Source organism: Corvus moneduloides, chromosome 9 (assembly GCF_009650955.1).
Source record: "Corvus moneduloides isolate bCorMon1 chromosome 9, bCorMon1.pri, whole genome shotgun sequence".
NCBI lineage: Eukaryota > Metazoa > Chordata > Aves > Passeriformes > Corvidae > Corvus > Corvus moneduloides.
In genome coordinates this window covers 10,804,341-10,831,558 of record NC_045484.1, presented here as the reverse complement: position 1 = coordinate 10,831,558, position 27,218 = coordinate 10,804,341, and the positions used below count along the sequence as shown (strand labels likewise).

Sequence of the window (27,218 nt, the reverse complement as noted above, 5' to 3'; positions counted from 1 at the left end):
GCCCCTGCCCCTCTGAAGGTGTGCCCGCTTTGTCACGGGATGGTGACCAGCGGAGAAGGGTACCACAGCCTGCGGGAACGCTGTGATGGGAAGGTGAAGGGAGGGGCTGGGGTGGGCTGGCTCCAGGGCAGGGCAATGGCTTGGCATGGAGCAGGGTGGAACTGCTGTATCAGAACTGCGGTGACCTGAGCAACAGCCTCAGCTGAAATGCTCAGCCCACTTTTCACCAGAGTGCCCCACATCCCCTGCAAGTGCCACTGTCCCATGGAAATGGCCTGGTGTGCTTCTTGCTCCCCTCAAGGACCACTCCTGGCCAACTGGCTGAGACCTAAATGGGTCAGTGACACATTTTTAAAATGCCTTTTCTAGCCTGGGTGCTCTAATATTGCCAAGACCTTTCTCTTTTAGGAGTTTCAGAAGGATAGGAAAATTGCTAATCATGCTTCATCTAAGTGAAGTCTGGCTGTAAATCAAGACTAAGCACAATGGTAAGTGCTTACTTTGGGTAGGTGATTTGTTTAATGGTATCAGTGCTCTTAGCTCATCTCTAAGGTTTCCCATAATAAAGTAGTTAATAAAGAATGGACAGGTATCACCACAGGAAACACACCAATACTGCAAAATTTTGTTTTTCCAGGCCCTTATTCCTCGAAATCTGGGATTTAAAGAAAAAAAAAAATGCTAAGGAACATGTATTTTGATTTTTTTTAATTTTAAAACTATTGAATTGATTTTGCTCAAGTATAAACAGCAGTAAAACAAGAAAAAAACCCCTTGAAATACTTTTAACCTGACAAAATTTCAGCAAGGAAAGATAGAAAGATGACTAAAAGAAACTAAAATGCACTTTTCTGGTAATGACCTTAATATAATCAATAAGTTACTGACTCTTATTACGAGATTTCATTTATACATACTCTTGTTGCTCCCAAGAAACTGTCTGGACACAGCTGCACAAAAAACATGAAGTTACACTTTTTGCATGGAGGTTAAGAATAACAACACTTTGCAGCATTGGAGCAGTTAGAGTTGAGCTCATGTTTCAATTAAATCAATGGATTATGCTGAAGCATCCTGTGAGGCAGGTTTTATTGCTCTCTCTCACACCTGGGGAAACTTGAAGTAGTGACATTAAGTTGCTTACTCAGGGCTGAAGAAATCTGTGACAAAACTAGGATCTGATCTTTGGAAACCCCAGCCAATCCATCTTTCAAAAACTACTTTCTAGTTAATCTCTTATTTACTCTTTCTATAGATGCATTTATGCATATTTCTTTATGTATATATACTTATATAAATAATAAGAGAAAATAAAGTAACATAGCTCAAATAATTTTTACTCAAAGATCAGTTTAATGTAGTGACATGATTCAACTACTTTGTGTTGAGAAACTGGTCACATATAAATATGAAATTTTATAACTTAATTTCCCTTTTGTAATTGTTAAGACGAGAGAAAAAAGCTCAAAATCCCTTACTGGGCTTCCAATTTGTGGGGAAAATATGCTACTGACTTCATAATAAGAAGTTAAGATGTCTGAATGTCAAGAATATCAGTGGCCTTAGTGCAGTGATTATGCCATAATGGAAAAACCCAGTAGATGCCTGGATCTCCCAGCATCCCTCTACTGGAGAGCTCTCAGGCGACCTGCTCCTCTTTCAGGTGCATTTAATATTTGCAGCACCAGCAAATTTGTCTGGGAGGCAAGTCCTCATCTGCCACTCACCAGGAACAGGCTGTATTAAATTTTTATATTTATTGACATTTCATTACCATAATTGACTGCAGTTGGTTCTCTAGTAGAAGGCACAGGGCTGCCTCCTAAGCAGGAGAATTGGTCCCTTGAGTAGGATTTGCAATTAAAAACAACGCAGAATGGATTTTTTTTTTAATTGTGTAAATATGATGAGTTGAATTTTCAGCTTTAACTAGAGAATAGTAGGTGTGCAGAAGGCTTTTTTCAAGAGTGAGCAAAATTATGAGTCAGTGGAAAGACGACCCCCAAAGGTGTCAATCAGTTTACACAAAAGCAACTGTGCATGAAAAAGCCTCAGTTAATGTCTATTCTGAAAAAGTGGTCACATTAAAGACTACTCTGTTCTGCTTGCTTGGTCCTTTATGCAGAAGTTCATACTAAAATGTGTATTAATTCTTTTACCTTCCAATTCATGATTAAAAGCGCTTCTAAAAGACAAAGATTAAACCAGCTTGGTTTTTGTGCAAAATGCTTAATTGCATACTGAAGTCTTAGCATTTACTTTCTATTGTACATTTTACTTCATATTGTATATTGATTTCGTTTGGTAAAATCAAATCCACAACTAAAATTATTCTTGCATCCCAATTGATACTACTATATTTCCCATTGATTTTGATGGTGAAGATGTTGTCTGGCATTTTTTAAAACAGCAGCTTTGTCAAAGATTCCACATAACCTAATTTGGAAGTAAAACGATGGGCTAAAGTTACGGCTGCAGAAGTGTGAATTCCTCCTGTACCCTGGGCTAAATAAATGCTGTGGCCGATGGCCAAAAATAAAGGGACCACCTGTGCTTTTTTGTTTTGCAAATGGTGTTTCATGGTAGTTAATGATTTTTGAAGACAAATCCCTGATTTTACTGGGCTCAGATAGTAATTTTTCTGGTGAAATCAGGTGATGGCTTCTGGTATCAACTCTTCTCTATGCTCACAAAACAGTCTAACACTTAATCATGGAATTAAGTTCCTTTTTTTCTTCTAAAATTAAGCAGTGTTTGATTTCTAGACTATGACTGTGGTATCACGGGGAAATATTGTGCGGAACTGCACCAATCCTTTCAATGCTTCAGCAGGCTTGAAATAGCCTCCATAATATGATTAGAGTGATTTTACTTGTTGATGGCTGTTGCCAGGTACTGACTATCCCTGAATGCTATTCCTTTCAGCCAGACAGGAATTGCACAAGTAAGGAATAAAGTCTCTGCTGTGGCTCTATTCAGTACCTGTATAATCTAGCAGACAAAGGCAGTTCAAGTTAATAAAAGACTGATTTCATATTGAATTTAGTAAATTAGACTACGGTGTATTTGGGGTATGAAGGCAGGGGCAGTGGATGCCCAGCTGCAGCAAAGGGAGCATCCTGCTCTTCCTGCTCTCCGGGGTATAGCACCTCTGGCTGCTGGGGAGCTGCTTGCCAACACTCCCTCCTTGGCTACAAACAGCACTGAAAGCTCGCGGTGGCCCACAGGGACCTGCCCTGGGTCTTTGAGTCCTGACCCTGCTCGAGTGGATGCTCTGTGAGTGGATGAGTCTCATCTCAGAGGCGTGCATTCAGTATGTAGCAAACAAGTTAATTTACCATTGCAACCTTTCCTCTGTTTCCTGAAATATATATTTCAGTGGAAATATATAATATATATTTCAGTGGAAACTGCAGTGGTTATTAAATTCTTTTTGAGCTTTTCATATAATTCTTGCATTAATAACAGTATTTCTGTTACGTTTCTAAGCAAATAAACATGGAAAACATTTTGAAGAGGTGCCTATGTACAAAAATTGAGGAGGTTTCAGCATGGACAAAACCCACAGATATGCTTGTATCTGCTGGTTATCAGGTTTGGATATATTAATTAAAATTGTATTGACTTATGCAGCATAAGATGCTTGTCATTTTAATGTGAGACACAATAATAGAAGATAATGAATTAGGTTGCCAGTGGCCCTTTCCCCTAGGATGATGTTATGGTGCTTGATAATTAACTATAATATGCAAATAGTAACACTCCAAAGTACTTCAGAGTATGATAGAATCCATTTCTTTACCGAAGTGTTATTATGTACTTTTGTGGGTTTTTTATATAGAGATGAGGTGATACGAAATCACTGCTGAGTTTGATATTCAGTAACTTCATCAGAAGACAGAGCATCACTAGAAATATTTTTTTGTGAGTATCTGGGTAACATCTCACTAGGCTGTGCTAACTCAAACTGCTTCATGAGGAGCTTTGAACCATTTAAGTTCATTCTCCCTTATTACCCTCTTACCTTACACAAATTTCTGCTGTACTGTTTAAATCCTTTCCCACCAATGACTGCAGAGGAGTCAAGACTGGACTTTGGATCCCATCACTATCACTACTCCAACAGGCAGGTGGGACAGACTGATGTTCTTTCTTCAGCTTGAGTCTCTGAATAACGTGTCTTTCATGCTGGGCAAGCTTAAAATCAGCTATGGGATTTTACGTGAGTTTATGTTGACAAGTTAGTTCACTAGCATGGGACTGGTTTGGAGGACTAACAGGCTTGAAGAAATGCTGCCAGACTCCAGGCAAATAACTTTTGTTTTCTTTATGGGAGCCATGTGTAGGAAATACAAAAGAAATGTGTTTCCCATGAACACAACAGAGTTAGCGTGTGGGAAATGGAAGAATTCTGGTGTGCAAGGATTCATGTTGGGTGCTCTTTCCATAAAATTTTACTGGAATTGGAATTTTAGACTTTAAAGCATAGTGCTATGATTGTTTCATGGCAACACAGCAAAGCACATGTAAATTGGGATCAGGTTGTTCACAGGTATGTTCATAGCTACTTGAAAAGCTCAAAATATGTAACAAATATTTGGACAAACCTGAATTCAGGGCACTTCATGGTTATAACTGAATTTTGATGTGTTTTACCCAGTTTAACTGAGCACGTCTAGTTCATCCCCAAGGAGCAGCCAGCATAATATCTTCATAAGGCATGAGGCACTTTGAACAACTAGCACCTTACTTTCCTTTAGGCAGAAACCACTAGAGTAAGGAACTGTGCAAGAAAGCAAATACTGTACTAAACAGCAAAATAATGATTGCTTGACCTCATTTGTATCCACCTTGAATCAAATCCTGTGTTTTTTTGCTGATGTAAGGACTTCTAGATTTGGCCCTAAAATGCAAATACCTCTTTTGTGCCCACTACAACTATGAAATCTCACTGACTACAACACACATCTAATGGGAAAAAGATATTTACTAATTTCCAAAAACATAAGAAGTAATAGGTTTCCACTAGATATCCATGAGCTTTCTATACCTATGACCTGTGTATGTCCTTTGCAGTCAGTCCTCTAACACTCTTGTTCTTTCTGTACATCAGTGGTACTTCTGCAAGGGTGATCTTTCTTGGCAACACCATCAAGATCTCGTGCTCTTTCTCTGGTGCTATGCTTTAGAATACAAATCTGGGTGTAAAGATGCATTTGCATGATGACTTGAACTAAATCAATAGTTTCAATAATCTCAAAAAAAATCTGAGATTTAGACACATTTTTGGATGGCCTTTTTAACTGGAAAGGCTTTGGCCAAGCTCAGCAGAGGGAATATTTGGCAACAGTGAGTACCATGTAGGTATGAACAAAAGGAGCAGATTTTGTCTGGGCAGATGAGGCTACAATTCACATATTGTGCATTGAATGTTGCAGGAAAATACACTAACAACGATATTCTGTGCAGAGCTTTAGTATCTACCTTATGTGTGCTGGCTCTTGGAAGCTGGCAGTCTATTGCTGTTGTAGAAGATACAAGAGGAAAGTGCTCAAGTTGGAGGAATTAAAATTCTATAATTAGAAACGGTCTGTTAAAATTACATGCCACATGGCAAGCCTACAAAACTCAGCATGTGGAGAGCGTATTGGCAATGATTTACAATTAACCACCACATTGCAAATCACTCCTTAGCTGTTTTCTATTATGAAATTTTGAGAGTTGTAAAATGCGTTTGTGCTACTTTATTTCCTTTTGAAATGATAATTGCAACTGCTGAGGGGCAGTACTTAGTGCAGAAAATGAAGTGTGCAGCACAGGGAGGAACTTGTTTCTGAGGAACTGCTGAGGAATTGTAATGATGTGAAAAAAGTGCTTTCTTGAAACACACAGACACAAAAGAGCTTAATTTATGAAACCCCAAATAAGTAACAAAATAAAACACAGTCTCTTTTTGTACAAGGGCCAAAGCTTACTGCTTTGTTGCTGACTGCACTTTTTCCCCATCAAAGTGGAAACAGTGGATTGACTCTGGGTAAAACTCATGAACCAGTGGCTTGAGGGAAATGCAGATATATGGAAATGTGATAGGAGTGCCCTAAAGTAATGGGTTTTGAACCAGTGTGTTTGAAAATTACCAAGTGTTCTAACTGCTAGCCCATTTTATATACCTAGTACAGAACTGACAGTGGTATGGCCCTGGGGACCTGGATAAAGTTTGGCTTTTGTGTCTGAGGAACAGAGGCTGCGCAGTCTAAGTGGAAACAGCAGGTATGTTCTAATTAAGTGGTGGTAAATTCCCCCCTTACAGCTTCCACCTTGATGGTGATTGTAAAAAGGACTGTGTTTAGGAGTAGCTTTTATGGAGGGATATATTAAGGAAAGTGAGGAGTGAAGCTTCTCAGGTCTTAAATATGCTAACTTGTGACAATAATCTTGATCTCTCAGGTAATAAAGTTGGCAGTCTAGCTCAGGCCCTCAATTTAAAGTTATTATCTTTGAAAGCCAGATGATTGACTGTAATTTCACTCATAGTGCTTTGTTGGTAGCAGAAATAAAAATGTCTACAGCACTTTTCATCAGAAGTGTCAGAGTGTTTTTCACACCTTAATCAACTAATTTTTATGAAATGGTGGCATGGTTTTTCCCTGTCTCTTCTGTGGGAACTGAAAGGATCAGGACAGCAATGAGAAAGTATGCAGGAATGCTGCAGTAGCAAAGACTCATAATGCTCAGGTCTAGAAGTGTGGCTTCCCAGAATTATTTTAGAGTTTTTACAGAGGATACAGACACAGTCCTTTCATAAATACATTTGAACAGATGTTGTGTCTAAGAATGCAACAGTCTGAGTCAATGCTTCCAAGTAGGTCCATCTTGACACTTAGGGAAAGAGACAGTTGTATTGGATCAACTCATCTGAAAAAGTAAATCACTGCTGAGCAAGGATGTGAAAAGGCAGCGTACAGCAGCTGAAGCCAGGAATGGCTCAGGACAAGTAATGTGGAAGTACGATCCATGTCCACGTCCACTGGCATGGAGTGATAATGTTAAAAAAGCTTTCAGCTGTGGTTGAAACTTGCAAGGGATGTCGAATTGCTAGTCTGGAATAAACCAGGAAAACGTGGGAATGGGAATGCTGCTGGGTTCAGATGGTGATTTTGTGGCAGCCAGCACAGACCAGGCTGAGGTTCTCAGTGCCACCTTTGCCTCAGTCTTTCCTAACAAGATCTCCTGGGCTCTGTGCGTTGCATCAGGGCTCAAGGAGGAGGAGAGTGATGAGCATGGGGTGTAAGTTGGAAAAAAATATAAAGGGTTCATAGGAGAACTAAGGAAGAACTTTCTCCCCATAGAACTTGTCAGGCAGTGGTACTGGCTGTGCACAGATGTTTAGCAGTTTCCGTCCTTGGATTTTTTCAAAGCCCAACTGGACAAAACCCTGAGAAACCTGCTTTGAGCAGAGGGTTGGACTGGTGACTCCTTAAAATTCCTTCCAGCTTGGATTATGCTGTGATTTTAAGATTTGTGGCTCTGGCAATTCTAGATATTTTAAAACTTCTGCTTAGCTCACCCAGCCTTGTCCATCTAAGTAAAAAATGTTCTTCAAGGAATGATTTTTATCCATGAAAATCATATAAATAGATGCTGTTTTAAAGTAAATGCTTTTGATGGAGAAATTGCATACAAGTCATGTACTGGCACCACTGCAACACCTTGACTACCAGCAGCCTTTCTGTGAGACGTGTGCCATGCACAGCATGGCGGGGGCAAGCGCCCGCTCCTGGAAGCCAATCGGGCTTTTCTCTGGGGATCCAGTGGCCAGGGCTGAGTGAAATCGGGACAAAACAGGGCCATTATGGGCAGATTTCAGAAACAGCAGCCAGAGACTCTGTAATTCAGGTTTAGTGTCTCCCTGTTTCTGCATGTAGGTTCTGCAGCTGTTAGCGATTGTGAAATGGGAAAAAGGACTGACTGTAGAGTTTTTGTTGCTGTTGTAGTGATATGGCTCCTCCTCTCAGCCTAAGTGCAAAGAGGAAGGTAAAGAGGGTGATGGGAGACTCTGGGGGTGATTGCACCAACTTCAGTTACAAACTTCAGCATAGGAAAGGAAAAATTTGGTTTAAAGAAGGATGTGTTAAAACTAGTTTACAAGCATGGACAAAAATGGATGCAGTCATTCCAACATAGCCAGGTTTTAACCTAGTTGGAGACTGCCTGGAAATACACAGCTTCCCAATCCAGCTGCTGATTTGCAAGCAGTACTTTTAATAAGCATCCTGCTACCTGTTGTCCAACAGTGAAGAAACGCTCTGTTTTGCCTTGAGATCATGTGCAGCTGGGGTTTTTATTTTCAAGAAAAGCTAAAAGTGGCTAATGAGGTAAAAATTATTACTATGGCAAAATGGGGACAATGGCTAGAATTTAAGGGTAGTTAGATGTCTCTAATGATTTCAGCGGGACTTAGGCACTCAGTGCCTTTAAAACAGTGCTAATCACATAACAAAGGAGACACTAATTTATCAGTTCTCTCAGGAACAGAAACCTGTCAATATACTTATACCTTTATAAACACAGGAGCAAGCAAGCATCCTGTGTGGTAAATTAAATAATAGCCAGTAAAATTGTTTGTCTTTTGCAGCGGATGAAATGGAAAGGGAATCAGTCATTTTCTCATTAGCACCAATCTAAATCAAGAGTAATGCAACTAAACTAACTTTTGCTAATATAATTAGGGAATACAGCAAGATCTGAGGTAGGTTAGTGACTTTCCATGAAGTGCAGGAGTTAGTTCCATAGCTAGAATTTGAGTTTTCCAAATTCTTTCTTGAACAAGTCAATAATTTCTCTTTTCTACTGTAGACCCCTTAATTCTAAATGCCAACAGAAGAATCAGAGTCCTTCTGATTCTTATGAACACTTGTTCTTAGTCTTAAGAAATGGCTGCAGCTTTAAAATTATAGCTAAAGCTGTAAGCAGATTCCACAACATGCAGACACAAACGGTGTAGCACAGGAAAAGGAGCTCTTTCCCATGTGTGTATAAATTGAGGCACTTCAGTTTGCAGCGACTTAAATACCAAAGAGCCATCATTTGTTTTCACTTCAAGTCAGAAACATAATGTACAGGCACACTTTGCTTTTCTTTGATACTCTCATTTTTTTTTTTTCTGTTAAAGCAGAATATCAATCTGAGGAATAAGGTTCTTGTTTTACTGTCAAGTTTGTTGTGCTTTGGAAAGCATGAAGAAAAAACTTTCTATTTCTTTTGTGTTTTCTCACAGTTTTCTTAGTATTTGCTACATTAGAGCTCTTGCATTTTGGGAGATCCTTGTATGTGACACATGAAGAAAATTAACCCCTGGATAGCTGTGCAGAAACTGCAGGGTGCATACCCTGAGACAGTTTCTGAGACAATACCTGCTTTTATAGCCTATGGACAGAATCATTTTCCTGGTATTAGATGTCTCAGCTGCCCAGTTTCTCATACATGTGCATATGTCCCTAAAAGCAGGGTATTTCTGAGGTAGTAAGCAGCAGCTTCTATAAATTTCTGGCCCAGCTTGGGCTTTTTTTCAGTAAATCACAATTCTGAAGGGAAGAAAAGCTATACTTGCTTAAACCTAAAGCATTAGGTTTGAGAGTGTTGTTGTCAGAACCCATTTTAGCCCTAAGGAAATATTACTTCTTGAGAAACACTTCTCATCTGCTATTTTTCAATTACTGAAGTATTTGAAAAGCAAAGTGCTTATGATTATATCTGCTTTTTTAGGTTTATCTGTAATCAGCAGACTAGAAACAGAGTGCACAAGTGATTTTACCTACAGCATTTGTGGCGGACCTCTGAGAACACAGGAGTGCTTCTGACCTAGTTAAACTCTGCTATTTTGAAAACTATTCTAGAAACAAGACATGACTGTTTCTCTCAGACCACATACTCACCTGTTGCCCGGTAACCAGAAGGATGGAGCCTTCTTTCCCATGTACCACTTGCCGGTAAATGTGATCTAGAATTAAGAGTTCGCTCCAGCAGTTCTGAAGCAGCTTCATTTGGTCATCAACCTGTAAAGAAAACACAAATATTGGTGACATCACTCTGGGGGTAAGTCTGACATCTCACTATGGAGACAGTTCTCCTTCACACAGCTGGCTGACATCAGGAGGACAGAGATGCTGTCTAGAATTTTTCATCCCCAGAATTGCTGTCTGCAGTTGAATAAACAGAATGCTGCTGTAGCCTTTATCTGTAAAATGTATAGAATATTTACTCCTGATTAGATTCCAGGAAAACATAACTATGTCATTGTTACGCAAAGTAGTAATAATTGTGTATTTATGGCAACGGGATTTCATTTTTGCCCAAAACAAGAAGAGCAGGAAATAATGCTGATGTGAACTTTCTCATCCTCCCCACCTTTGAACCTCAGCTTCTGGAAATAATAAGGAATCTGCAGATTCATAAGTGTTATTGCTGCAACAGGCCCAAGTCAGAGACAGGTCCCTTGCAAATTAAAAAGTGCAAGATACAGAGCAAGGCTGATTCGGTATTAAAGATCTCTTCCTCTGCCCACATGTATTTGACATTTTGACCAAGTGATTTGTTGGCTCAGGAGTGGACAGTAAATTACCACATTGATGCACTTGGGCCAGGTTCAAATTAATTATTTGAAAAAGAGATTTGAAATGTACAATTTCTATTACTCTTGCTTTTTACGTGAAACTGTTCTTTGATAATTTTCTTCTCTGAACAAGAAATGCTGAAAAAATCACAAAAATCAAAGAAATCATGCTAACATTATAATGTCATCCAAATTACCGTTTCACACAAAGCTATCACAGCTTACATCTGAAGAAAACAAACTTTGAGAGAGTTTAAACCTTCAGCATCCTTGTAATAACACCTAATACCTGAACAAGAGGTCAAGCATTTGAATGTACTATAAATGACTACATATTTCCAGTGTAAGCCAGCTGTCTCAGCCACAGGCTTTTGAAAACAAACTACACTTTACAGGTCTGGCTTTCTGAAGATCCCAACAGCAGCTACTCCACAATCAAAGCTTACCTCCCAAGCATTACCCTGTCATTAGTGAGCCAGTGCTGTGAGAACAGTGTGAGATGGCAAAATCACAGAAAATTGTTTTGCACATAGTCTGTTCCTGCTGTTTTACAAGACTCACAAAACTAGCCCAGCGAACATCTGCTAGTGGTTCACAGAATCTACTGCTCTGTATTCACTGTAATTTAACCAGTGAAAGCCCATAAAATGGATAGCATAAACAGCTCTGTGCACATCCCAAACACCATGTTGCCTGCAGAAGACTATTAGATCCAGCTGCTTTTGCCATTTTAAGAAAGACGGTGGGGCAGTAGATGCCTCCCAGTTTGCACTAGGAAGAAAGACACATGACTTTAATGAGGATTGTGTATTACTAAAAGGTAGGACAAATGACCAGTTCCAGCCTTCTTCTGAAAGACATGTAGATGAGGAAAAGCACTTAGATTGAAAAAAACATTGAACAAAAACAGTAGTGCACCACTTCTTATGTTAGAATGTGCTGGAAAAGTTTATGATGTGTGTAAGTGCAGCCAGAACACAAACACCTTTGTGGTTCCCTGGCATGTTGGTAAATGAGTTGCAGAAGCATATTATCTGTCAAAATGAGAAAATCAGCTTTTGACCAAAACGATTATGTGCCTTAAACTGAATGTGCCTGAAACTGATCCTGAAGGCAAAGAGACTGAAGTTTGGTTCTGAAGAGGAAGGTCCTTTGCAGGAAAATCCTCTTGTGGACTTCAGTCTTCTGACTCCAAAGCCAGAGCAGGCTTCTCTGCCATTAACAGCATAAGCAGGAGAAAAGGTAGCATTCTGTCACCAAGATATTTAAGTCCAGTCTGGGACTAGTCATAATCAACAACATTTTCAATTGTGGTACACAATGAATTAAAACAAGCTCACAAGCTTGTGCTAATGGCTAAATTTTGAGGGTTTTTTCTGTTTGTGGAGATCTTTAGGAGTACTGTCAATGTTTTAACACCAATAAGAAAAAAGTTCCCATTGTCTGAACTACTAGGAATGCTTATAAATAAAAGTTAAGCATCATATGGCAAACACCTGCCTGCTGCAAGAACACTCCCCAAATCTGCAGCTGCTCCCTGCCATAACAGAACACTGACACAAGGATAATATAACCTAGGTCTTACCTAACCAAGATGTCAAATGAGATGCCCATTTGACAGCTATCAAGCCTCAAGCAAAAGCGTGAGTGAATACTGTGCCCAGATGGTTAAATTTAGGTCCTCTCTGGCCAGTGGCATTGAGATGAAGACTCACCAGTGGGGACAGCATAACTGGAAATTGTTGCTGAAGAAATGGCTTTTAAATAAAGATGTGGAAGGAGGTAATGAAAGGTGTGTGACTCAAAAGAAATAGGAGATCATTTCCAGCAGGCAGGGCGGCATGAAAGAGGAATAATGTTACAAGTATGAAATGAGTAAAACATCACACATGTAAAACTGCTCTTAAGTGACAAGGGAAGCAAATGGAGTTCTTAGGAGGTGGCTTTCAAGGAAGGGAATGGGGAGGCAGTGTGATGAGAGAAGAAGGTGAGGAGGATGAGATGCAGGCTTAAAGGGTTTGTGTGACTGCAAGTGATGCTGCTGGGGCAGAGAAGGAGCAAGTACTTTGTGTTAGAGAAGCAGAGGATGGCGGTTGACAACAGCACAGGTGTGGTATTCATCTGCTCAATGAACTTGATTCTGTTAGGTGTCTGAATACAGGTTTGAACACAGGATTCTTTGATGGTGTGTCTGAGTTCCTACACTGCCAGCTGGAATTACAAGGTGACTTTAAAGAATTTTTTTCTGAGTTTTCCTCTAACAAGGATTGGAAAACAGGCATGTGTGAGAATACATTTAGATGCATCTATTAGTTTGCATAATTTATCTTGCCAGTATAATGCAAGCCAGATAGAGTATTTCCAGGAATAGAGGAAATGGATTCTCAGTTTGAAGAGTAAAGGTCTAACCCTGAGCACTGTGGTGACACACTATCTCTTGGCAGGAGAAAAAGATGGGAATGGGAGTGTCACATCTGCCTGCTAAACCCTGGCCTCCCCTCAGCTGGGCTCTGAGCTTTTGATATGGGATTCAGTAGGAGTTTGTAAGGCTCACTGAGGCCTCTATTGACACTGAAATACACAATCACACCTTATCAATTGTAGTTAAAGGGAGGACTTATCTCAGAAATGCTGGTTACTCATCTGAAAAACTATTTGTGCTGATGTTATAGATGAGGAAAGCTAGTGTGACACAAGAGTAGTATTGTTGTAGAGTGTATGCTTCCCACAGCACAGAACGTTAATCATTATAAACTTTTGTTTTCTCTGAAGAACAACACTGAAATTGCCAAACAGTAAAATGAAGAATAATGTGTATGCTTTGCTGAAATTCACCTCAATCTTATCAAAACAACACTGTGTCTTTCTTTTAGGAAAGTGTTTCAAAATATTTCGCATACTGTAACGAACAACTGCAGATTTATTACAATTTTTCTTCTGAAAAGGTATTTTCAGCCTGACACTTGATTAATTACCTGTTAAAAATTTCAGGGTCATGGGTTTTTTGTGTTGCTCTAAGTTAAATATTTTCCTTATAATTATTGCTGCACATTCAGTTAAACAATGCACTCACCTTTTACCCAGTTTACACCTCCTTTTCTCAGAAGCTGGAGAATCCTTTTTCATCCCTGTTCTTTTACATCCACTTGCCACTGTAGCTTTGGGCTTTTCTGCTACTAAAAATTTAAAAGGGTATCTAATGATTTTTAAAAAACACGATAATTGAAATTTATGTGATAAAACTGTGCTGGATTCAGCTCAATTATTTTTACTTATGCTTCTAAGAGGGAATGCAAATATGGAATAACATGAAGCATTCATCTTGTAGTGCCACTTTTAAATTCTACGGCCATTGAATAGCCATTTCCTAGTGAATATGAAGTGATTAAACATCTGTCTGAACTGTTCAGCCTGAAGCATACAGGTTCAAGGGATGGTTGAACTTTCTTTCAAATGCAGTTAGGAGATCACTCACAAGTCATTGCAGACATATAGTTTGAGTTGTTACTCCATTTTCTTATGCTATCGTGATGCAAATCACCCCAAATCAAAGTTTTATAAGGCAAGTGCACTCCAGAGGCTATTTTTTACTCCTGAATGCATGCATGGTTTCCAAATCATTATATAGGTAGCGAAGGATTTGGACTCTCCAGATGGGTTGCTGCTAACAGTGGGAAACCTCCTGTGCAAGGTTGCTGTCAAAAAGCAGCACATAACAGCCAATGTGGTTTTAGAAGTGAATGCACATAACTTTCAGAATCAGTGAATGCCCTAATAAAATGTGATTACTACCTATAACCTCAGTAATAAAATGCTACAAAGTTCAAGAAGAAATGATTTAATATTAACTATGATTGTTCCAGCTCTTTACTAGAAACCTGTGTGTTATAAAAATTTCTAGGTGAAGGCAGGGAGCGATCTTTACAAGTCTGTGTTTGCTTAAATGACTGTCCTGTTACCATCTAGCTCTAGCGTGAAGGAAGTATAAATCCGTCCAAGTTTGGTAGCTCTTTACATTTGTCTTGATTTAAAAATGAAAAGAAATACAGAAATACTTCAGTGTGTGCCTTTTCCTGCTCTGTTACAGCGTGTACAGAGGCTGTTACACAAGTGCAGTTGTACTTGGAATGTGCCTCTGTATGTGTGCATAACTCTTTCTTCACTAACTTCTGAATCTACTAGTCAGAGCCAGAATATTTCAACAGAAAGTTTTTCTATCCAAGATATTAAGTTCCTATATGCTTTGTGTGAATCAGTGCCCAGATAGAGGAAGGTAACTGCTGAATGCCATGCTGAAACAAAGGTTCACGTGCTCACCCTTTATTCAACAGCAGGGAACTGAGAAAGAGGAGGAGAGAAGGACTGAAATGCTTCATTAACTCCCTGCTTCTGAAACCATTAGTATTTGCAATATCAAACCACTTTGGAATTTTTTAAAGGACATAGACAAGGAATTCATAGCACAAAGCAGCATTTGAAAAGTCCCACACTTTTTTTACTCTTCCAAAATGTGGAGGGGTGAATGTGTGGTGCCCGTGCTCTGAAAGGTGTGCAGTGGTTCTTGCTTAGGAAATGCAGGCAGGGAGAGCAGTGGCTTTGCCACAGCTTCTCCACTCACATGCCCCTGGACAGCTCCGTGTGCGATCAGTGGGAAACAGGGGATCAAAGCAGCACTGACCAGCCATTTCCCAGGTTCAGTCCTGATCTTCCAGAGAGTCAAAATACTTTAATAAAAAGCAGCCTTGAGCATCAGTTCACACTCATCCTGTTTTCTTGCAGGAGCAGAACACAAAGTGCCTGTGAGTCTGGGGGCCTCAGATTCCTGAAGGAGTAAGGGCAGGCAGCACATGGTGATCCTAGTAAAGAACTAGATCTCTCTTATGGATCTTTGGACTCCATTTAGAAAGTATTCCCATCTATTAAGGAGAAGGTAAATGACCAATCTCATTTCTACAAACATCAGACGAAAGGGCTGTTACAATAAACTTTCTGTGTCTATATATCTATTATATAGTGCATCAAATGTGACACATAGCACTCCTATTTCTTCTCCTTATCCTCACATTTATCTCTGTACAAACTGCATGAAAATGACTTCGTATTTCACAGTCAGCATTATTTCTGATGAATTATAAATGTGTTTTTCTTAGGTTCTTTTTGGGTAGTTGTGGTTTGTGTTTTTTATTTTATTTAACTGAAAATAAGAGAAGTATTTCTTTTTAGTCCCAATTTTGCTTACAATGCAGTGTTTCTTGCCTCTCAAAGTGAATAGAAAGATAAGGAAAGGGGAAAATTAATTATTCTTGGCATCTGTTTCACAGAGTGAAGGAGGCGCCTTCTTTAGCACTGGACCCATAGAATTTACCTTCAAAATCCTACTCCTGTGAGTATTTCTACAGATGTTAGTACAGCCTAAGCTTATGCATAGTTGGGTGTAGAATTTTAAAAGGATTAGATACCGCTATGTAGTTTATGTAGCAATGTTGGTACTAGAGCTGTGTTGATCCCTTGAATTTCTCTGGAAATACACCTGTTTTTTCTGATGTCAACAAACTAACAGCAAAATTGTGTTGGGCCATATTTTTAACTGTTAACTTGTGTGAATACAAGTCCTTTGACTTGCAATAAAATCAGAATTAGGCCCACCTGATTCATTGTTAGCCTTGTGGGTCTGATCTGCTTTTTAGTCTGCACAATGATGTCCCTTGGAGAATCAGAAACCAAGACTGAGTACAGTAAACTTTATGGTACTGATGGTGAATTTATTCTTAATATATTCAGTCAGCAGTCTCAGTCTATTGTAGAGCAGCCTGTGATTAAAGTCTCTGTGGTCTTTTCCAAGTCACACATATTTTAGCATTATCTGAAAGGATTTCTAATATATAATATTCCTTTCCTGTTTGGTGATTAATTGGATAAATTATGATTTCATTTTTCTTACTGTATTGTTCTAGCTGAAACTTATTCTAAGAGTCTACAGGTAAACTTTACCTCCTATATTAGTTCTCATTTGTAAAATTTCTTTGATATCAGCAACATCAAATCTCAACAGAGATCAATACAACATATGGGGTAGATTTTTAATATTAAAGATGAAGTTCTAGTATGAACTAAAGTTATTTTTGACAAAATAAATACTCTATTAAAACTCAATCAAGTAGGCATCATATGGAAAATATTTTTACCTTGTGACACAAGACACATACTGATTTCAGAAAGCAATCTTTAATATGGTAACAGGCAAGCAGAGTAATTGCTCAACACACTTAGGGTCCCATTCTTTCAAGTGCTGCATGCCCCAGAACACTGTTTTTTGCATGAGTTTTTAACAAGAGTTATTTAATCAGCTCTCGTTTAAATTACACTGTGTGGTTACTCTTCTGTTTAACAGGGTTAGTGTTTATTTCCAATCGAGCTGTTAAGTGGGTGTGGAGTATGGGAAAAGGGCAAGCCATAAGAGAAGTATAATCTTACTCTCTTTTAACAGGTGACACCTACAAATGTTGGTTTTTGTACACAGTGTGGGACTGTATTCACAATTACACTGATGGGAATATGCAAATAATCTTCTGAAGTCATGACTAAAAAAAAGTTGCTTCAACGTTAGAGCAGTGTAAATGAGGGCAGAACAATTTTGCAGGTGAGTATTAGTGACAGGGTTGGACACTGACTAACAACACAAAGAGTCTAATACATTAAATGTTTCATACCATTTGTAGTTATCAGCATATCAGTAGTTTTTTATTTTAAATTTTCTTTATCTTTTGATTGCACGGCACTGCAATCTTTTTCATGAATTAAAATATATTGGTTTATATTTTACTTTTCATAGTCCTCTTCAAACTTTTGACAGATGTCCAAATATGTAAAGGCAAGTATATCTTTCTTCCCATATTTGAATCAGGGAAACATAAGGATCTAAAGTCTTCAGACTGAGAGCTGGACACAGAGTAACCTGTAATACACCTTTGGCAATAGAGGCTGGAGATACTGTGGAACACTGCACTTGTCATACAAATGTATTCCACTGTGTTTTCCTTTGATTTGTAGTAGAACAGCCAGAAAAAGCCACAGCTAAAGCAGTAAGAAATCATGAGAAACAGTATCTTCAGTCAAGACGTGAAAGGAGACGGTATACTGATGAAGAAAAAATACAGAAATGTTGTCTTACATCCTAAGGGCTGCAGCAGTAATAGTAAGTCACTGGGGCAGAGATTAAATGAGAAAGAAGACCCAATGCTAACAGAGAAAATGAAAGAAAAATCAGCCTTATGAATGGGGGTTGTCATGTATTAAACCAGTATCCATCTGACTTGATAGAAAAAATTGCTTAAAAACACCACCAAAGGAAGCTGAAGTCGTACAAGAAGGTTGTGGAGGTGTAGTGATGCATGATCCAACAAGGTACATGGGAATGATCCCAAACACTTACTACTTCTCTTTTTATCTTAAAAGCATTGCAGGAGGCTCTCAGCATACAGCTACTACCATCTAGCTAAATCCTTTCAACTAGGAACATCGTCTTCAAAAAAATTACCTCCTTTCCCGACAGAGCCAAGTGTGAAAGAGCAGAAGACCCATGCTATTAAAAATCACAGGAAGTCCTGATTGAATGAATGTTTAAGGAACAGGCAAGTGTGTATTAAAATGGTTTTTTCCATTCATCCTTTCATTTGGCTTTGTTTCATTTATTCCTCCTTCCTGTTTCCTGTAGTCTAATTTGGAAATCTCTGAAGTATCACTAAAATAAGATTGTCACAACTCTGCCCAGGTCCCATATTGTCATTAGCACTGCAATTAGGATTAATATTAATTTTTTAAAAAATCTTTGAAGATACTGGTTTTATTTGGGTTATTTGGTATGTTGATGAGAGGAACTTTTGCAGTACTGAACACAGAATCAGTAGGAACCTTACAGGCAAAAATGACCGTGGACTGTGACACAAATCAGTCAGCCTCTGATTTTCTCTTCTGTCACAGCTGGGCACAGGTATCCAAATTGTGAGTCTCTAAACTGGGTTCCTACATGTCTGCATGCAATAGAAGATTAGCTGTGTGTTTAGGAAAAATGGAGAGAGTATGTGCATCTAATTTATTGGGTTTTTCTTAGCTCATTTGTGAATGACAGCAGGGATGATGAACAACAAAATCAGGCTTCTCTAATTACTTCCCGTTCACCCATGAGTGCACCACACACCACAACTGCAGGAGCTAAGTTTCAATCAGACTGGGAGAGGCTTGGTCAATGGGCAAGAGCTTGCAATAAAATGGCAACATTTTCTTCAAAAATAATTTTTTGCATTGCTTATGTTCAGGTGTCTGGCAATCTACTATTAATCTAGGTCTAAGTACCAGTTACTTTGATTTGTAATTAGGTTTAATATGAATTTTATTATTGAAGATTTGACATGACTAAAAGATTACTGTAACACCCAAATGTAAGAAGTTTTGTTGTTTAATCCCAGATTTATCCCAGTTTTACCAAAGTAGAGTGCATGATGTCTCTGCCTCTAATAAGTTTTTCTGAGTTGTATTAGAACTTTTTAAAGTATGGCTACTTAAGTCTCTATCAGGGCAATTTTCCTGGTACATAGAAGAGCTTGAACGATTTAAAAGTATAAATGGATGCAAGATTATACAAATATTCAGCATCATGTCACTGACAGGTAATGGATTGAATTCTCTCTTTGGCTAATCTGCCTGAGGGTCTGTTTCTTTTAGAGTGTAAGGTCTTTAGGGAAGGGACTGACTGTTACTGTCTTTAGGCAGTATCTGTTTATGTTACCATAAATCAAACAGCAGAAAAGGGTTGCTTGACTGCATGGAGCATACATGGACACTTCTCTGTAAATAAAATTATCAGTCTTTCAATCTAAACTGCCAGCCTGCAAAATAAACCCAGAATGTTCAGTTAAATAATACAACAAGATATTTTTAGTGAAACTTACTGTCTCCTTACATAAATATAACCATCAGCTTAACAATAGCACAAGAATATTTTGCTCAGTAATTTTTGCACTGTGGCATAATCATATAACCTGACATCCTATGTAACCATGAAATACCAATAGCAATAGTTAAGGCATTATACAGTATCCTGAGCTTGGATGGTGTACAAGAAATTCTTACATTATGAATGTCTTCGAGACTGATTCTACAACTCATATGCAGACAGAAATACAAAAATGCCTGGGTTTCGACAAAAGGCTTCAAGGAGCCGGTCCTTACTTTTATGGCTTTGTATCTGTAAAGGCTGTGATACTGCATACGTTTTTTAAGTACATCCTAACATAAGCCAACTTCTAAATTCAGCCTCGTCCAACAGCTCCTTTTGTATTTCCTCTTGCATGAACATGCACTACACCAAAATCTAATATACTGTATCAAATATATGCATTTTGCAAATATATGACTATTTGATAAATGGAGTCGAATGTGGGGGTTTTTTTGGTTACTTTTAGCAAATGAAGAATGTGCATAGTTTAGTTTTTAGCTCACATGTTGCATGCAAATTGCCTCTTTCTACAGTGCAATGTGCATATGAAGTTCTCTGAGATGTCTGAACTAGATTCACTCTGTAAGTACTTATCCAGAATATGCAATTAAAATGTAATTCATTTCTAGATACCATCAATAATCTGTCATTGCATAAGGGGAATGGACTAGGTGACCCATGAAGTCTATTCCTACCCTCATATCTATTATGATTACCTTATATTAGTAAAATTGCTTTTTAAGGTCACTTATATGTCATGGTTCCCTTTACACAAATATTTGGTACATTTGGCCATTTATGTGTATTTTTTTCAGCTCTGTTGAGAATGGATTCAGTACAGGCAGAGCATCAAATGAAGGAAAAACATGATATTTTGTTGTAAATAATTCATAAAACAATGTTATGACCCTTATTCCCCGTGAGGCGCCCAGATAATGAGCCACCCAAATGAAGCAGTGAAAACATGCACTTCCCCTACCATGGATGTGCCCCTGACAGACTCCTCAGGGTCACAAACCCATCAATCTCTTTTCACACTTGAGCTAATCAATTCAAAGAGGGAAGTGCCAATGAGCTATTAGATCAATATGGTGAAGTATGGAGATTGATCTTATCCCAGAGTGACTACATTAACAGACTCGTCAGTGTGACCTCTGCCCTGCGGCGCACATTATACAGGATTGCAAGTCTGAGATCTGAATGAAGACCTCAGGTCATTGCTTTTAATAATCTGCTTTGCTGAAAGAATTAAAAGTAAATATGTAAAGAGATGACTAATGAAAATATGAAGTGCTTTCTGCTCCTCTAGTCTTGGAATGCTTGCAGAAATCACGCCAGCTTTTCACAGCAGCCGACAGCATCGACTGTCTCACACAGGCACCTGCTCAGCCGTGCCGGGCTGTTGGCATTTGAGAGAACAGTTTAATGCAGCCATTGAGAGTGTGCTCTCCTGCCACAGAAATTAATAAATGAAACCAAATACAAAATGATAAGAAGTACTAGCTGTGTCAAAATCACTTAAAGTCTTGGCTGAACTGCCAGACTGAGAGCTGTACTGCAGTCCTGGTGGTCTGAATTATTTAGCTGGTGTAAGAAGGATGGCAGGAGCTGCCACTGCTGTGGAAGTTGCTCAGAGTGCTGCCATGCACTGCCAAGAGTGTTCCTTCACCAAGCAAAATGTTCCCAATACTTGCAATAACTCAAGGTCCAACCCTGGGAGTCAGTCTGTTTTCAGTTAGGCCAGAGGCCAGTGACTTTGGGGAGAATTGATCTGATCAGAGGAGCCTGGTTCACAGAATTTACGAGCAATGCGTGTGTACATTTTATAATCCTCTGCTGTCCCTCAATCAACCTGTGCTGGTAAATGTCCCCAGCTGTACAGGAAGTCTGTACATGAAGTGACCACATGTAATATTATAAGCAACCATTTCAGGCATCTAATTTTAAAGACTCATTCTTTTCATATATAATTTCAGAGATGCTGAAAAAAGTACACTTTGTTGTCTCAGAGCATGATATTAATATTGTTAATATTTTTAAACTCTGAATAATTTCTCTGCAATGAAACATTTATGTATACAACACACTTTTAATACTGTATTTTTATTATACTGAACATTTTTATTGTTCATTGTATAATTGAATCAATGAATTAGGAAGAGGTTACTAAAAAAGGATTAATGCATTTTTAATGAAACTGAATGATATAACCTCTGTTAGTCACTGAGAATAATGGCAGATCTATCAGGTTTATACAGATAAGAGCTCTGTGAGTTTATCTGAAAGCCCACATAATGTCCCTCTTTTAGCTGTAACCTAGAAAAACAGCCCTAGCAATCCTATTCAGGATTTTAATTCATTGTTTATGTATACGATCTCTCTTCCGCCTTGTGATCGGATCACCTCTCTAATGATGCAAATATGAATCTCTTTAGCAGACACATCTATTTCCAGTTGTAAAACACTTACTGAAAACAATGCTCTTTCAAAGCCTAAATGGAAGAACCAAGCAATGCAATACCACTGGGAAATGTTTCTGAACTCAGGGTAATAGGGAAACCAGTGAGAACTCTGCATGTTAATAGTGAGAGCGGGAACATTTCAATGCTTGCACAGCTCAAAACCTTAATTAGCACACCAGCCTAAATTATAAATACTTTTCAGGTAGAAGCTACTATGCTGAAAGATAACCCAGTAAAAAATCCTTGTATTGGTATAACACTGACTGAAATGTTAGCACTGTACAAATGTCGTATAGAAAACTGTAACAGCAGTTGCAAACTTGGTTCTGAATCCTACAGAGATACTGTGATCTTTGTAGCCTAGCATTTAATTTTTGATTACTTTGCAAGGATATAAAAACAGATAACAGAAGGTTATACTAGCACAAGATATACTGGGGAGAAGGGACTTTATAATGACACCCTTGGAAATATGTTTGCGTATTTTCAATTGAAGGTATGTTACCAAACTTTAAGAGAATGATTCTAGTGTTTTTCCTACCTTCCAATAGAAACTGAGAGTATGCAGAACATGTGTGGCACACAAGATGCTGCAGTATTGCTCAAGAACTTCTGTGAATTCTACGAGACCACGTAATTCATAGTGGTGAACCACAGTTAAATAAATCTCACCACCAAAATGGGCATACTTTTTTTCTACCACTATATTGTGGTTTTTACATCATGCCCTTTCCAAACAAACTAAAAAGCCATTCTATAATAGAAGTGCTTTAGATCTAAAATGGGTTAAAAATCCTGATAGTATATTTGTATCTTTCCACTTATAAAGCCAGGAACTTAATACACATCCAACAGTACAGGTCTCAGAAGGACTTTGATTCAGGAAAGCACTTGTCTTGACCTCACTGATGGGAAGCTGATGCTTATATATTTTCACTAAAATGAGGGTGATTCTCCTGAACAGGGACAAGGGTAAACTTAGAGCATATACAGAACTAAAATACCTTTTCCATAAATAATAATAATACTACCTTTTTAAAATTCAGTGCCTCATACTCAACAAGCGCTAAAAGTAAATGCTGCCTCCCAATGGAAATGTAAAGTTTGTTTCCCAATAAAATAAACCACAGAATTTCTAGTCCATTTTTTTAAACATACTTCTGGTAAGAAAATAACAATTTTCAGTCTGGATTTCACAATCAAATGTTTTGGTTTATGAATGTCATACCAGTGGGCTCAAAATGTACTTCTGGAGTAAGGTGGATGTCTTTTCTCTTTAAAAACAACCACTTGAAAACTGCTTAGAAATACGAGGAAGCAGAACTGGAATAGTGGTAGAGTTCAAACAAGGTCATGAAGTTCATGAGAAATATAATTTATCTTATGATTCTGCAATTTACTCTACAGCTCCACAACTCATAATTGCAGTATCACTCTCACACATGTGCTATCAACAGATGCATCTGTCTGGTTACAGAATCTGTAGCTGCATTAGGGATATCTGCTAGTGGCATCTATTTAGATGCTTGTTACGTATCTGAGTGCAAATAAGTAATGCACATTATTTTATAGTCAGTGAGACACGTCACTAACTTGTTTGTAACACAGGGATGGATTTAAAAAAAAAGCACTCAAATTTCTACTGTAAGCAAGAGCTTATAGGCAGAGAACATTGCTGAAAACTTTCAGAACAAAAAAATAATCTTCTGGGAAAGTTACAATAGATTCAAAATACATGTCTAGAATCTGAATGCTTCCTCAGCCTTGACAGAATAAATAATAAATGCTTTCTAGGTAACTACTGCAGCTCTTTTGGTAACATATATATAAATAAATTAAAAATGTCTGTCGATTGACAAGTGTTTTGTGGGCTTATACTGGAAAGCCAATAGCTAATTATGAAAGCCTGACTTGACTAATCAATTATTCAGATGAACATTAGGTGCCTATTATATGCGTAAACATGGGAATTATATTTCCCCTAAGTAACTTTCTAAAATAACAAACCCAAAACATGCAAATTTGAAACAGACAGAAATGGCACTATTATGCCCTTATTGCACATGCAGAACTCCCACTGAATTATTCAGGGAACAGTGAATCGGGAGCCTAGGTCTTCTTACTCTGAGCAGCACAGCACAGCAATACCAGCACATGCCATGTAGTATTTGCTATGCATGTAATATTGATTTAGCTCGTTCTTGCTGGTCATGTTTCAAATTCATTTCATGTTTAGGAGATAGGGAAAAGGAGTATCTCTGGATTGATATTTGCAATATATTTTTATGCCTGTTGAACACAAGATTATCTGATAAATTAATAAGACCGTGTCTTTTGAGTGCAGGAAGAATAAGCCTTTGAAAATGAGCACAAGTGAGGTAATGAACTGTGTTTTGAAAACGTTTATACTTGCTACATTGCCCACTTCCTGTATGTAAAGACTGGGAGAGTGCTTGCATTATAGAACGAATTCACTTAGGTTTCTTTAAGGCAAAAACCACAACAAAGTAATGCATAATTGTCCTTTGCATTAGAAAAGACCATGCACTTAAACAGCATACAGCAACAGGGAAACCAGAAATAGATGTGACCAGACACCTGCTGACAAACAGTGACAAATCCCACTGACACTGCAGTGACCCCCAGTTAGTCAAGATTTAATTAAGGAGTATAATTAAGTCAGTGGAACAGAACACTAATGAGTGGTGTTTTTTTATATGGGTAATTACACATAAGAATACAAAGTAAGCTAGACCCCTACATATATCATTAAAATGAGGAGTATAGAATGACAACCAGGGCTTAAATATTTTTGGTTTTTCTCTGCAATAACGCGGGTTGAAACACCCCATCTTGTCAAACATCTGTAACATGCTAACAAATGCTCCTGGCCCAGCCCTGCACGTGTCTAAGCATGTTGGTAACATGACCTTGGTGGCACAATGCGCATCACTACGGCTACGCACTCACGGGTCTGCCAGGCTCTGTCTGTCACTGTGTTTGCCTGTGTTTGTACTGTGCAGGGATCACTTGGACTCCTCTTCTAACAAATGACATTCTGTTGCTATTCTCTTACAAGTATCACAGCCTCTGGATTTAATTTATCATGAGTCTTGATTACAAGGAAGACATAGCTTACACATTGTTCCTATGATTATCTGCACGTTGGGCACAATATAACTTTACAATCAAATGACAGAGATTTCTTACAGCAGATCTGGATCCAGTTCTCTGGAATTTATTTTGGTAATCTTCAGGCAGTCGAATGAAATAGCTGAAATATCTTTGACTACATAATATTTGCTTATATTTGCTTATATTTCAACAGAAAAGTATTGTAAGGTAGATTTACTAGACCAACATTTTCAACTGGGGTGGAAAACATCATCATGAATAATGATGACAATGGTAGGGGAAAAACAACTTTCCTACAAGTGTTGAAGATTTAAAAGAATGCCTGTGTAGTTTGGGGCCAGCCCTCTGCTGGGATTACTCTATCTACTCCCAGCTGGTAGCCTGCAGTTCATGACAGCCTTTTATCCGTTATCAAAGCAACAAGTGGAAAAGCAGATCCTCCTGCCTGCTAACACTCTGTTCAGTTCTCTCTGTAGAATTTCTGCTTCTAAATCTTTCCTTTTAACAAGTCCTCAGATTTCCTTCCTATGGCTGCAGGAGACACTAAATATCTCTCAAGTTTTTAGCTCACTTGTCTAACTTAAACTCTGCAGAACACTGAAGGAAGAAAGAATAATTGCACTGTACCAGCACATTTTCTTACAGGAACTGACTGAAATGCAGAATGAGCCCAATCTTGCTCATACTGGAGTGCTGAGAGTTTGGCAACTGAGTTCAGTGACAGCAAAAGAAGAACGTAATTACTCAACAACATGGTACCAATATAATGCTTTTACAGCTTACATCAGTACTGTGTTACTGTTGCAAAAACAAAGCAAACAAACTGCACTGAAACTTATGACATATATCCTGCACTTACTTGGCTTTTTTAGTAGCATAGGAAACATAAAAAAGGTAGAACTAGGAGATATTAAAGTATAATTAATGCAAATTCTTTCAAGCAAAATCTATCCACTGAAACAGAAGTTATTTGTTATAAAAACAAATCTAAATTAATAAATTTTATATAGTAAAAATATACATCCCACTTTCCTTAAATCATGCTGTCCTGGAGTAATATGTCTTAGAAACACAATCCTGTAACAGTAACTACAATCAGGTAAAAATCAAGAGAATTTGACAAGCTGTTATGTAGGCTACATTAAACAAAAATATATGTTAAGATTTTGGGGTTTTTTGTTAAACACTTTGGCTTTTAAACAGATTTTCCCACAATTTATGACAGTTGTGCAATGACAGAAGATGCCATGGGAATGCATCGTGGCAATGAATCTGGGACTTGCTCCCTCTCTGAACCAAGGCCTTTGCCACCAGGCTCCTCCGTGCATGCCAAGGTGCCCCTTTGAGCTGGTCACAAGAGATGGGGCAGGGCCAGGTCCTGCCAGCACCGTGCCCTGCCCGCAGCGCAGTCCTGTCGCACTGAGCAGAACTGCCTCTGGGGCCTCTGGTGCTTTGCTGAGATGTGGGCAGTAACGTCACATTTTCATGAGGTGCCTGAGGTAAATGTTCCAGAGAAGGACACACAAATTTCAAGATATGGAGTTACTATCTTAATTTTTTTCCCCATAAGCTGACGCACGTGCAAAAACCCTAACAGAACTGTAATACAATAAACCAATGGAGGTCATTAAAATTATGCAAATTATTTTCCCATTTTTATCTTTCTGAGGGCATGTGCCAGTATAAAATATGGGGTCAGCAGGAGTGACTTCTGCCTGGGCTGCAGACACGAGTGCATAATGGGTCCCTGACATCTTCTTCTGCCCCATTTTTGTCCCCGCAAGGCTGCCCCTGCCCAGCCGTGTATGAATGAACAGAAGTGCCTTTCATCCCCCACTTGCCTGGTGCTTCAAAAGGAACTACGAAAATAGCAGCAACAAAAATCCAGCCGCCTGCCAAAAGGCCCGCACACGTCCCATTCTCACAGGCATGCGAAAGGTTGGAGAGCTCAGCAAAATTTTTATGTACGGGAGCAGGCCCAAGGAAAACTCACGCGCCATAACCAATTGTGGAC

At 38.6% G+C, this 27,218-nt stretch overlaps 1 protein-coding gene and 1 long non-coding RNA gene across 4 annotated transcripts in view; one reads left to right on the top strand and one right to left on the bottom strand.

Annotated features, from left to right (window-relative positions):
- The window catches only part of NR5A2 (nuclear receptor subfamily 5 group A member 2), an 87,702-nt gene that overhangs the window by 28,560 nt on the left and 31,924 nt on the right, over window positions 1-27,218 (bottom strand). For all 3 annotated transcript variants that reach the window (XM_032118139.1, XM_032118138.1, XM_032118140.1), the window contains one exon: window positions 9,936-10,055. In XM_032118139.1, coding sequence (XP_031974030.1) covers window positions 9,936-10,055 — 120 coding nt within the window. The remainder of the gene's footprint in view (window positions 1-9,935; window positions 10,056-27,218) is intronic.
- On the top strand, window positions 16,736-18,866 carry LOC116448112. The gene is made up of 3 exons (XR_004241810.1): window positions 16,736-17,252; window positions 17,663-17,807; window positions 18,068-18,866. It is a non-coding gene; the product is annotated as an uncharacterized LOC116448112 (long non-coding RNA).